This window comes from Neolamprologus multifasciatus, chromosome 9 (genome assembly GCF_963576455.1).
Source record: "Neolamprologus multifasciatus chromosome 9, fNeoMul1.2, whole genome shotgun sequence".
In the NCBI taxonomy this organism is placed as follows: domain Eukaryota; kingdom Metazoa; phylum Chordata; class Actinopteri; order Cichliformes; family Cichlidae; genus Neolamprologus; species Neolamprologus multifasciatus.
Genome location: NC_140447.1, coordinates 24723150 through 24736992, shown reverse-complemented (window position 1 = coordinate 24736992; position 13843 = coordinate 24723150). Strand labels below are relative to the sequence as shown.

The following is a 13843-nucleotide window of genomic DNA, read 5'->3' as shown; positions in this document are numbered from 1 at the left end:
TCACCCCAGGATATGTTACAACTAACCCAGACTATGGGGTTAATTGTAACATTTCACTCTTTGTGTTTGCGACCATACCATGCAATGGGTAATTGTACTGCAGAGAAAATAGCTGCACTATTTAATAGCCGAGACATGTAAATACTTTGCATTACATTTTGAATCCACTACCTTAAAAGAGCTCTAATTTACAGACAGAAATGTCAAAAATGTTACAACTATCCCCGGTCTCCCCTATCTTAATCATTTATTGAAATATTGATCAAATAAGTGAAAACTGTGGTGACATCTTTCACTATCATTAGTTTCTCATATTTCATTTAAGGTGCAAAAAAGGCAGGGACAATGTCATGAACATATACTTATACGCTAATATACTAAAATTTGCCCATCTCTGTGGCCAATTCTCCTCATATTCCTTAAAAATTCTGATTCATCTTGGTTGCAGAACACTAAACCAGCTCTTGAGCCTCTTGAGGATGCTCAAGGGTGCATGGAAATCTACTAAAAGAAAGAATTTTTGTTTTTGTGAAACGTGTTTTGGGAGTTTGGGTTATCGGGCCCCTTGTTATTGGAAATTCAGTCACTGTACAACCACAAGTTTTGTTCATGGCACAGTTTTTACAGTTCAACAGTAAAAACTGTGTAATTCTTTGTGTAATTATTTTCAGCACAACCTCAAATGTCTACTAACTGGGCTGTTCAGCCCTAAACAACAGAACTAGTTCATAGCTAACAACAAGACAGTCGCGTTACCCGAGGGCAATTAACTCTGCTAAGGCCGCCCTCTCTCACTGTTTCTCACTTCTGTTTAAAACTTTTCATAAAAATAATTTCTAGGTGCAGCCAAAGGGTGTGACTTTTGTTGATCTCTAGATCTCATAATTTTCCATGTACGAATTGTTCCTCCAAAGTCAGACTTGAACCTAGTCTCAAAATACATTGGCAAATACCAGCATAATGCATATGCTACATATATATATAAATATACATAAATGATACAAGGCTGTGACAGAGCCCCTTAATATCAGTGGCATTACAAACATTACAAACTACTGCGTTACATGTTAACTGGTGTTGTTATTATTGTGTGTGCCTTCAATCAAGATGAGTTCAGAAAAGCTTATTGAATGGTTACAAGGTAAACAAAGGTCCTATAAGTGAAGCAAAATATTGTTTTAGTTGTTTTGTTGTTGTCTTTTTTCATCAGTTTGTAATGATCTTAAGAGCCTAATTATCCTTAGGAAACGAAGAAGAAAAACAAAAAGAGTAATAATGACCAAAAAAAGGACAATTAGCAAGAAGAAATAAAAAGGTGCCAAAAGCAGTATATTTACAGCTGTAAAGAGGGGTGATAAGAAAACTACATACAAGGTGAGAAGTTGACTCCAAGTTTTGCTGGGATCCACAACTTTGGCTATACCTTTTATGGACCACGTATCATCACTCCTGAGAATCACTCCTGCATACCACATGTTGCCACACCAGATCTTGTGGTTTCACAATCACTATTCTATACTGTGTAACAATTAAAAAAAAAAAAAAAACTAAAAAAGAACAATTATGAATCATTCAATTACATGAAACACCTGTTGATATTCAGAAAATACTTGTACGTGTTTTATAACATATTTAAATAAATAACATCAAACTTTTAAGATTGCAGTTTGGTGTATTTCCCTTTGATTGAAGCTATTAAAGTTTTCTTGCCTAAACTGTTCACCGATGTCATATGGTGGTCTGACGCTGGTAGGCACTGAGTGTATGAGCTCCTGTTACATAGCAGCTGACGTGCCCAAATTATGAAAACACTGTAACTATGACAAGCAATAAAATATTTAATTTATCCAGATCCCATGTGTTTCTGCTTCTTAATCATTATCTGGTTTGATTAGATTCATATAAATATATCGAAAAAACACGAGGATGACTGGCTGTTGACTGGCTCTAGATAAGGCTCTACTATGCCCATTTTCTGATTGGGTGAGCAGCCTACAGACCGTGTACAAAGTCTCCCACTGCTAACTCTCTTCACATGATCAGAAGATAAAGTCAGTGGATCAGGTGAGTAATCACAAAGTACGAGCATTGCGAAAAAAATACGCATGCACACACACACAAGGTGTGATATTTATAATATTGTGATTCTAACACCTTTAACATAACAGTAAATACCAGCATGTTTTGGTTATGCATCGGTGTTATTGCTGGTAGAGAACTTGCACTGTCTGTCAATGACAACCTTTCAGTTTGCTGCACATTATAGTTTTGAATTGTTATTTCTCATAGTCGTGCATGCATAACAACATGAAACAAATACATTCCTTATCTAACAAGCATACATTTTTCTTCTTCTATGAACCAAAACATTCAGTGAAAACCCACATTTTAATTGATTATTTTAAATTTGCAAACTTTGGAACAAATGAGTGTTCTAAATATTAGTGACTATAAGTTTGTCTATGTCACGGTCTGGCTGGCAGACTGTGGGGGTGTAGGGAAGGAGGACCCAGGCGCGGTGCTCTGTGTGTAAACAGTGCATTTATTTACAGTGTATGAAACAATAAATCCCCGTGCTTTCCCCAGACTTCCGTGTCGATTCTTCTCCCAGCACTCCCCGTGCTGGCTGCTGTCTGGCACTCCACCCCTCTCCTGGGGACACAATAGAAGCAGCTGTCAGGACACATACAACCGCGGGCATACACACTCACACACACACACACACACACACACTAACCAAGCACAACTGGGTGACTAACGTGGAGTCTCAAGCAATGATCCCGCGTCAGTGGGAGCTCCAAGACTCTCCTAAGCAGGTGTGTGGCTTCGGGTATGGCCAGACCGTCAGCAGGGCCACACCCACCAGGCATGAAGGCGCCCGCTGAAACACATATACATACACACACACACACACACACTAATAATAATATAATTCATAACTGCTCAGGGATCCTGGGTCTGACAGTCTAACACTTCTGTTATCTGCCACATTAAATACCTTCTAACCTTGTTGGCTTTTCACCTCCAAATAATCAGATAGTATTTGTCAGGCTTTTGGTTTTGCATTTTTTGCTTTTTCTTAGTTTGTTGTTTTTTTTTCTTTGTCGGCCTAGAGACCGGTCAGTGAACCCCTAGCAACCAATTACAACGATCAGTCATAAAAATGTTCAGCAGAAGAATGAAAAGAGATGAAACAATTGAATGATGGATGTCACTTTAATTTATACAGAAGCTTTATAGTTTTTTAATTACCAAAAATAGCTTGTTTCACTGATTATTGTAAGGAAATAAACATTGTTCTGTTAATCAAATAATATCTTAAATGAATACCTTAACGTGCTGATATAGGTTCCCCTTTTTAAAGTACCAAATGAATATTTTAGATGTAACTTATCATTTAAGTGAAAAATGTACTAAAATTGTGACAAAATTCTCTGGCCCTAAAGAATTCAAAGGATTAAAAGGCCACAGAGTAATACAGGTAAACTGAGTAGTTTATATAAAATATTCAGGAAGGAAAACTCTAATGAACATCTGTATTAGACCTCAGTTACACAATTCACACTCATGATCTGTGTAGGTCATCTTGGAAATGTTGATTCCTTCTTCAATCAGCAGCTTTTTAGCATAATTCACAATTACGCAGGGCAAGGTGGTCGACCGTGAGAAAATCCAGGCGTAGTTGAAATGGAATCTCTTAAAGATTTCTGTGCAGGAGTACACTACAGAATAGGTGGTGTAGTCAGTCGACACAACCCAGTATGGAGAGTAGGGAAGAACTGGAAACCAAAAAAATCAAAGATACTCAGACAAAAATGAACAAAACAATACAATTTTGACAGGCTGTAAAGAGAGAGATGTCTTCAATACATATTGTACATTTTTATGTAGGCATATTTGCTCCTCTCTTTGGGCAGCATAGACTATAATACTTTGATTAAATGACAACATTTTCAGGAAGATTTCATGTCAAATTTTTGCTTATATAAGTGGCAGTATAATCTACTAGTGATGGGTCGTTCGCGAACGAAATGGCTCTTAGAGCCGACTCTTTGAAGTGAACGACGCGAGCCGGCTCCTTATTGGGAGCCGTGAGGGTTTTTTTTTTTTTTTTCTTTCTCTCACCCTCTCTCTCGCCCTTTTTTCCGCTAAACTCCGCATGCGCGGCCTGTACTTTGCGCTGGGCAGAGGGGGGAGGGGCGTTAGTTACACTCACAGTAGCACAGGAACAGAGCCAGAGAGAAAGAGAGCGAGGGACAACAATGTCACATTAGAAAGGTATAGTAATCATCCGCTATTTTCAGTTGCAGATGATAAAGGATTCAGAAATCATGCAGGCCCATATGACAGAGAATGTGCATCTTCTTTTTGTTTTAATATTTTAATTTATATTTAATTGTGTTGTGGTTTGCAGTGTTTTGTGTTGTTTCACGTTAAATTTATTTAAAAGGAAAAAGCTGAAAATTTAAATAGTTAAAAGTTTAAAATGTAAATAGTTGTTTTTTGTATTATATGATTTATTTATTACATTTTATGTGGAGTGAATAAATAAAATATATTTATGGTGGACCTTAGAGACAAAGCACGTACAAACTCCAAAATGCGTAAAAACTCTAAAACATGTAAAAACTCCAAAACACGTAAAAACTCCAAAACACGTAAAAACTCCAAAACACGTACAAAAGACAACAGAAGTGCTCCAGGATGCTCGGGTGCAGTGTTGAGCTTTTGTTACCTAGTGGCTACACAAGCCAGGAAGTATCAACAACCGGATTTGGTGTGTGGTAGTAACAGGTAAATGAACTTTTTTTTTAAATTATTAGAATAAATATGAGTGCTTGTCTATAAATACACAAACAATACACACGTTTTCAATTGTGTAATTTAAGTGATCTGGGTAGCTCTGTTTTGGAAGTTCAGTAAACGCTAGAAATGTGTTTTGGAGTTTGTACGTGCTTTTTGGAGTTTGTATATGCTTTAGAGTTTGTACGTGCTTTGTCTCTAGGGGCCATATATAAACATATATAAATAAAACCACTTTTTTTTACATTAGTAATTCCTTTTCTGCATAATTTTATATTATTGTAAATGATTAAATAATTAAAGCAACAAAACAACCTGAAGAGCCGGTTCGGAGCCGAAAGAGCCGGCTCTTTTTAGTGAGCCGAGCCGAAAGAGCCGGATCTCTAAAAAGAGCCGGAAATCCCATCACTATAATCTACATGATGATGATTTGGGCATTCATTTGATTTTTTTTTTTTTTAACAGGCTACAGTAAGAATAGAGATCACGTGTTTGGTTTCACAGTTTTTTAACGTAAATACTACTGTTAGCATGCTAACATACGAGCAGTGTTAGATTATTTATTCAACACCTTGTCCTAAAAAGTGCATAAGTAAGCTTGTTATAGCCTAAACCAAGCAACAATTTCTAAAAGAAAAATTAAACCAATACAGACATGCCATACAACTTTTAAGAGCCTGGTCATCCTTATGAGAATAAAAGGCAAGCGAAAAAAAAGAAAAGAAGCAAAAACAGGTAAAGAAAAACACTGTTATAAAAGAAGATGATAAGATGGGTACTTACAAGATGTGAACTGGACTCCAAGCTTGGCTGGTTCTTTTGGTTCCATGACTTTGGCTGTCCCCTCTACAACCCACCTACCGCCATTCCTGAGACATACAAACATGTGCACAACATTATATATTAAAAGACTAATTATTTCCCAGAATTTTAAGTCTACCACACAGACAACACAGTGGTACGAGTCTCCTTATCTAATCTGCCACACCAGCACAGACAGAATATGTGAAGTTAAAGATTAATTTTGCCCTGCTGAATCAGCATATGGCCCAATCCTTCATCACTTACCGTACTTTTAACACCTGAGAGGTCAGTACTCGCACAGTCCCATCTTCCCTCATAGAATAGTTTGCCCGGACGCACTCTCCTATTGCAAAGTAAGCAGGCAGCTTCTCAATCTCGTACCACTCTCCCAGGTACTGTAAACAAAGACAAGCCATTAGTTCAATCAAACTCTTTATATACTGAGTATACATAGACAGTAAACCAAAAATATTATGCTATTTGTGCTCACCGGTTCAAGGATGAAGTCGGATTGCACCTTTGGAGTAGGGCAGGGACCCCAGTGAAAAGTCTGAGCCGAGATCACAGGGACCAGCAGGAGGAGAAAGTAGACAGGAGACATGGTTCCTTCAGGAGATCGGGGAAGATTACTTGACGTTATGCTGCACGCGTGTGCTTAAAGCTCATCGTTTGTGTCCACTGTGTTATTAACAAGGTGGGGCTCATGTGCACGTCAGTACTGATGCGGCAACCGTTGTGGCACACCAATTAAACATATATATGTCACTCAACAAGTTTTCAGACAAAACACAACATCCTCGATTCTGACATGAAATAAGAGGAATCGCCTTTTTTTAGAGAAATGATACACTATACACAAGCAACAAGGGTTGCAAGGGTTTAAGGGTTACAAAACACCCCACATTATTCTCAGAGTTATTTTATGATGTGAGTTGCTGAATAATGTTTTTATGCCTGTAGTCATTTAAGTAATTACTTGAAGGTAATGTGAAATATTAGGAATCTCTTCATCTCTGTGTGTGGGTTTTCAATCTTTGCAGAAAATCACACAATGCTACACCTGTTCTTCTGTTTCACACGAACGCTTTGAAGGTTCTTTACGGTGTAGTTTTAGTGCACTTCCCTTTGGTTAAAGTAATGAAGGCTTTCTTAACTGAGCTGTGTGCAGATATCAGAATCAGAATACTTTATTGATCCCTGGGGGAAATAATTTTTTTGTTACAGTGCTCCATTATAAACAAACATTAACAAGACAGACAATACGCTAAATAAGAATAGTACTCTCTCTCTCTCTCTCTCTATATATATATATATATATATATATATATATATATATATATATATATATATATATATATATATATATATATACATAAAGTCACTTATTAATAAATAGCTGAAAAACAAACGTGTAGCTATAGCAGTAAACAGTGTGTTAAGTGGATGCGTTGTACAGGGAGATGGCCACAGGCAGGAAAGATTTCCTGAGTCGTTCAGTGGTGCTTTTCGGTACTCTCAGTCTCTCACTGAACGTGCTCCTGTGACTGACCAGCATCTCATGGAGTGGGTGGGAGGTGTTATCCAACATTGTCTTTATCTTGGACAACATCCGCCTCTCCGACACCACCTTGAGGGAGTCCAGCTCCATCCCCACAACATTACTGGCCTTACGGATTAGTTTATCGAGTCTGTTGGCATCTGCTACCCTCAGCCTGCTCCCCCAGCATGCAACAGCATAGAGGACAACAGACTCGTAGAAAATCCTGAGCATTTTCTGGCAGATGTTGAAGGACCTCAGTCGCCTCAAAAAATAGAGACGACTCTGGCCCTTTCTGTAAAGTGCTGTGGTGTTTTTAGCCCAGTCCAGTTTATTGTCAATGTGTACTCCAAGGTATTTATAGTCCTCCACAATGTCAACACTGACCCCCCGGATTGAAACAGGGGTCAAGTGTTTCCTGGTCTTCCTGAAGTCCACTATCAATTCCTTAGTCTTTGCCACGTTGAGCTGCAGATGATTCTGCACAAGCAAAACCTTTCTATTGGGTTTTTTTAATTATTAGAAAAATTTCTCAAGATATTTTCCTCACCTTAGAACAGGGGTCTGCAACCTTTAATCTCTTAAGCCCCAAGCCTACTTGATCTACTGCTTTTTGCCCCCGTATCAGGGGGCGTTGGGGCTTAAGAGGTTAACACCCAAAGAACCACTTGGACCCGGTTTCCACGCAAAAGAAAACACTGGGAGCCGCAAATACTTTTTGATATCTAAAATGAAGATAACACTGTATATATTGTTTTTTTTACCTTTATGCTTTGTGTGAACAACTCAAGTAAGTAAGTAAAGTTTATTTATTAAGCACTTTTCACAGACAGGCAGTCACAAAGCGCTGTACACAAAGATTAAAATAAACAATACAATCAATAGACATTATACACAATGCAAAAGATCAAATGTAAAAAGTGTAAAGAATATAAAATACGTAGATCAACAAAAGGCTTGTTTGAACAGAAAAGCTTTTAACTGCTTTTTAAAAGAATCCACAGAGCAACTAAGGTATGTTGCTTATGAACTCCATGAAGTGCTACAGAGAAAATGACATTTTATTTATGTAAATAACACATTTTGAACTCTTAAAGAAATGTAACAAAAGGAAAGACACCCAGCTGAACTAAAATGATCCAGCAAACAAAAACTGCTGTGAGCCGCCACCCTTATATCGCCTTTGGACTTTTAGAGCCTTGACCTGACTTTTAAAAAATAATTGGAAAAAAGCACTATGCTGCTAAAAGATGAAAAATAGATATTTGCAAAATTCTGCCTAAATATGTATTTTACCTGGTTAATGTGTGTGGCGGGGCGTGGTCTGCAACTCCGCTGTATGGGAGGCAGACACATCTGAGCAGCACCCGCAATCGCGCCTCGCTGCCTTAAACTCTGTGCTCTCTCTGCTGTTGTTGGTGTGTGTCGGGCTGTGAGCTGAAAAGCTACAGCCGGCTGTATGCGTACAGCAACCATGTGTGAAAAGTGGTCAGTAAAGAGATGCTGAAAAGCATCTTCATGGAAACATCGTCGGGTCTGCCGTGATATGTTTACAATAAGACTTATCGTCCCGAACCTCTGCGCACAGCATCTGCAAATCGGGGCTTTCATCTTTAGCAGGACTGTAGGCTGTCGTCTGTGAGGCGTGAGCGGTGTTCGTTTTAACATAGTTCACGGTGCAGCTGCTGACATAATGTGGATCCGAAGATCCATAACTGGCCTACCTGGGGTCGAAAGTCTCGATAAATGCACAGCGTTTCGGCGGGTATAGCGGCTTCCACGAGTGTAACGCTTATTTTGAGCGATGAAAAAAATAATAAGATATAATTTTATTTTTATATTTCAAAATCACGATAATCTTCCAATTTAGAACTACAAGTTAAAAAAAGAACTAACATAAATAAATTACACTTCAGCTAAATACTTCTCATTTATTTTCCCAAACCACCCAGAGCCGCAAAATAAAGACTAAAGAGCCGCATGCGGCTCCGGAGCCGCGGGTTGCCGACCCCTGCCTTAGAATAACAGAACTTACATCACCTGAGCCTTTTTTAGCAGGAGATAAGATTACAATATGAAATATATTATTACAGCAGACATTAGGGCTGCACGATTTTGCATAAAATGAGAATCACGATTTTTTTTGCTTAGAATTGAGATCACGATTATCTCATGATTTTCTTTTCCAATATAAATATTTATTGCACTTATTAACCGCAACTTCGTAACAGTTGAGACTGAACATAAAAACAATAAATAAACATAAAAACAACAAATGTCTCAAATTTTGTCGTTGCCGCAAAATGTTGTACTACTTGAAATTCCATCTCCACCGTTGCTCAACACTGCGTGTATAGAGCAGGTAGTGCAACAATAGAAAAATACTACTACTACTGTGTAGCGTTTGTCTAGGGTGTTGATCATTTTCCTAAATCCCTCGTTTTGCACAGTGTTGATGGGAGCCATATTGTTGAGGACTACGTGGTGAGGGCTAGTTCTTTTAGGTTCAGCAGCTAACAAGATGGTGTATCGGTCAGGATACAGGAAGGAGGACAACAGGCTTCCACTTTGCTGGATTGTCACCGCCAGCTGTTTTATTGCCACCTAGATGCTCAGTGTTGCCAGCAGTCTGTAGTAACAAACAAGTTGTATATAAATATATACAGCAACAGCTTCACTAAGATAAACATAAAGAATTAAATGAAATAAACCAACACATCCATCTGAATATACACATAACACAACATATATGATTTGAACTATGCCAATCTTACATCTCTTGCTCCAAACACAGAAAGGACACAATAAACACACTGAGAATGTCATACATAGCCGAAACATCCACTCTAACTGTAAACAAGGGGACTTTGGCGCCATCCTGTGGCCGAATAAAATTACTACATAATGGCGGCGGCCAGCGGCACATGCCTCTAGTCACGAGATGAAAAATGCGGTGCAGAATGTAACTAAAGCCGCGGCCAACATCAGAATCGGAAAATAAACATATTTAAGGAAACTTACTTCCAGTCATGAACTTAACACTCGGAGCATCACCGTGAAGGATGGAAACCAGGAACAAAGCTTACGAGGTAAACAGAACTTTTTTTTTTTTTACATGAACTTTATTTAGAACAATAACAATGACAATCTCAAAGAGACAAGCGACATATTGAATCATTCAGAACAGAATCACACCTCCTTTTTCTTTTCTCCCAATTAGAGGAATACACATCACTGCCACAGTGCAGTTGGTATACCACAATGAAATCGACAATAACTGAAAGTAAACATACATACATACATACATACATACATACATATATATACATGTATATATATATGCATATACACATGCATACGCACACATCTATACACACACATCTACATAATAATAATAATAATATAAAAAGATGAATAACCAATACAAAAATAAATAAATAACAATAAAAAAGAATGAAAAACAAGGAACAGAAATAAAGGGGACAAGGGGGATCATAAAATCTCTAAAAGTGAGGTTCCATAAACAAGACACATAATTTAAATAAGGGGCTAAGAAAAATCAAACTCTTCTAAAAATCTATGCAATTTGATTGCTTGGGGCTTATTTATGAGCTTAAGAGATTTACGGAACAGGGAGAGTTCGTTTTTAAGAGCAGGCCATGAAGGGGGGGATTTAGCATATCGGCATTTATGAATGTAATACTTTGTTATAATAATGAGATTGTTAACTAAAAACTCACTACTTTTATCCTTAAGGATTACTCCAATTTGAGTATTTTGAAAAGACCAATAATCAATATTTCCATACTGGGACAATATTAGGACATGGAGAGATTTCCATAAATCCTGGATTGTCACACACCCATAGAACATGTGCTCTGTTGTTTCCGAAGTTGTTTTACAAATATAACAGTTGTCTAACACAAATTTTAATCTGTCTCTCAAAAATTCATTGGAGGGGTAAATATTTTTTATAGTTCTAAAATGGACTTCTTTAAATTTGTGGGGAATTGGAAGTTTTAAATATTTGGTTCTGATCAACGAGATCTCAGATTTGTTATAATCTTTAAAGATGAATGAATGTCTTGTCCTACCTGGATATAAGGTGTTAACCAAATACCTCCTCAAAAACTGATTATTGCATTTTTCATTAACCAAGTCAAGACCATCTAGTTTAATTTTATGTAAATTTGGAGTCGGTATATTTGAAAAATTGTTCTTTATCATATTTACAAGGACTATTGGGATATTCTGTGAAACCTTTTTATAGAGCTCGAGCGAGCAACTCATGTCATATTTCTCATTAAGCCTGTTTAATTCAAGTATATCTCCATTTTCATCCATTATATGTGCCACAGACCAAATTTGTTTTGTCATCCATTCTTCCACAAACATAGATTTCCCCCGATTCAATATCACCCTATTATTCCATAATGGAACGTTGTGGGGACTAAAGTTATGTTTAAACATTAATTTACAATTTAACAAAACTTGTTGATGAAATTTGGAAAGTTTTATGGGTAGTTTAGAAATTTCAAAATCACATACTAAAAGGAATTGGATCCCCCCAACTTTGTTGAAAATAAGAGATGGTATCAAGAACCAGATCTCATTATCATTTTTCAAGAAAGATCGGAGCCAATTAATCTTTAAAATGCCATTCATTATTTCAAAATCAATTGCTTTTAAACCCCCCTCTTCATAGTCTTTTATCAAGTCCCTGTTACTGATATAATGATGTTTATTTTTCCATATGAAATTAAAATTCACCTTATTGACGTCTTTTATAATTCTTGGTGGGATGGCTAGGGAATAAGCTGGATAGATTAATCTGGACAAAGATTCAACCTTGGTCAACATTATCCTTCCGAACAACGTTAAATCTCTCTGTAGCCAATGGTTTAGAGTTTTTTTGCATTTGTCAATTGTATTCTGAATATTCTTTTCTTCACTATCAGCCATGCATTTAGTAATCCAGATTCCAAGATATGTGATTTCATTTTTGACAGGTATATTGTACAAAGAAGAGTGAGAACAATTGTGGATACTCATGAGTTCACATTTGTCCAGGTTCAGGCGTAGTCCAGAAGCATCAGAAAAGACCTTTATTGTATCTAAGGCCAATGGAATTTGTTCTTTATTTTTTAGAAAGATAGTTGTATCATCAGCAAGCTGACTTATTATTAATTTGTGGTTATTTATGTCTAATCCTTTGATGTTTGAATTTATGAAAGTAATAGCAAGTAATTCAGTGGCTACAATGAATAAAAGAGGTGAGATGCTGCAGCCCTGCCTGATACCTCTCTCCACCCTGAACCTGGGACATGTGTCTTCTGAAAGAGAAACACAACTATTAATATCAGTGTATAACATAGTGATCATATCCAGAAATGCATCTCCAAACCCAAAATGTTTAAATGTCTTAATAATAAAAGTGTGTTCGATAGAATCAAATGCTTTATGGAAGTCCAAGAACAACATAAAACCATCATCCTTAATTAGGTAATTGTAATCGATAAGGTCCAAAACCAAGCGGATATTATTTTGGATCGACCGTCCTTTGAGAAATCCTGATTGTGTTGGGCTAATTATTTCAGAAATACCTGTTTTTAGTCTTGTTGCTAAAACTTTTGTAAAAATTTTGTAGGCTGTATTTAAAAGTGTTATAGGTCTTAGATTACTTAGTTTTTTCTTATCTTTCCCCGGTTTTGGAATTAATTTTATAACTCCTTGTTTCATTGTTGCCATTAGCTCCTTTTGATTTATACATTCATTTAACGCACTGAATAATAATAATTTTAGGTCTTCCCAAAAGTGCTTATAGAAATTAGTTGTTATGCCATCTGGTCCCGGTGAGCGATCAGATGCCATGCTCTTAATAGCAAAATCAAATTCTTCTATAGTTAGGTCTTCATCACAAATTTCTCTAAAATTATCATCAATTACTGGAATCCAATTACTGATTTTGTCAAAGAAGGAGGTGACATTTTGTTCTGAGTATGAAGACTTATAAAGGTTACTGTAAAAAGTAAATACTTCATTTGAAATGCGTTTAGTGTCTGTACATTCCTCTCCGTTGATTATTAGGTTACATATTGAATTATATTCTTGTCTACATTTTTCTAGATTGCAAAAATAGGCAGTGTTCTTTTCACCCTCTTCTATCCACTTGGCTTTGGATCGCAAATAAGCAGCCTTGGCTCTATAAAGGTACATTTCATCCAATTTAGATTGTAAATTATTAATTTTTCCTTTTTCTTCCTCAGTCCAATTCAATTTGCCATAAAGATTCATAAGTTCTTTTACTACATTTGATTCCTCTTCTTTCAGGTAAACAGAACTAACACGGAAAACAATCTCCCCTTCTCAAGTAGCATCGCGTTACACCCAACTTCTGCCTACGTCATTTCCTACGACTCCACCCACACAATATTGCAGAACATAGACATAAAATCCCAGAGCCTTTTATACACATATCTTTGGTCAGGTGATAAGTAATAGCCTCCGTAATTTCTTTGTGCCTGCGGGAGTTCGACGGGTATAGGGAAGCGCTGTATAAGGTTCCCGTTATTGATGTTTGGGTGGTTGACCAGGACGGATTTTCTCCTGTCACTTTCTCGTCATCCCTGACGTGCTCTCTGTTGTTTTTTCCCTGCCAATTTTAGCAGCCCGCTTCTGTATCACGTTGTATAAGGCTCG

General features: G+C 37.1%; 1 protein-coding gene and 1 long non-coding RNA gene across 2 annotated transcripts; both read right to left on the bottom strand.

Annotated features, from left to right (window-relative positions):
- Positions 1–3197: 3197 nt before the first annotated feature.
- LOC146511644 (apolipoprotein D-like) lies at positions 3198–6688 on the bottom strand. Its single transcript, XM_085173081.1, has 4 exons — positions 6098–6688; positions 5872–6002; positions 5587–5672; positions 3198–3779 (listed from the first exon to the last, which is right to left on the bottom strand). The coding sequence occupies exons 1-4, from the start codon at positions 6206–6208 to the stop codon at positions 3547–3549; spliced, it is 561 nt and encodes a 186-aa protein (XP_085029207.1). The 5' UTR covers positions 6209–6688; the 3' UTR covers positions 3198–3546.
- Positions 6689–9705: 3017 nt separating this feature from the next.
- On the bottom strand, positions 9706–10926 carry LOC146511643 (uncharacterized). Its single transcript, XR_014876207.1, has 2 exons — positions 10166–10926; positions 9706–9773 (listed from the first exon to the last, which is right to left on the bottom strand). It is a non-coding gene; the product is annotated as an uncharacterized LOC146511643 (long non-coding RNA).
- Positions 10927–13843: the final 2917 nt, after the last annotated feature.

Bases quoted from the DNA above. Each gene is read 5' to 3' on its own strand.
- LOC146511644 (XM_085173081.1), bottom strand. From the start codon at position 6,208: ATGTCTCCTGTCTACTTTCTCCTCCTGCTGGTCCCTGTGATCTCGGCT. The intron at 5,673-5,871 runs GTAAGTGATGAA...TGTATGTCTCAG, and splicing joins TCTCAGGTGTTAAAAGTACG to GAATGGCGGTAGGTGGGTTG. The intron at 3,780-5,586 runs GTAAGTACCCAT...TTTGGTTTCCAG, and splicing joins TGGAGTCCAGTTCACATCTT to TTCTTCCCTACTCTCCATAC.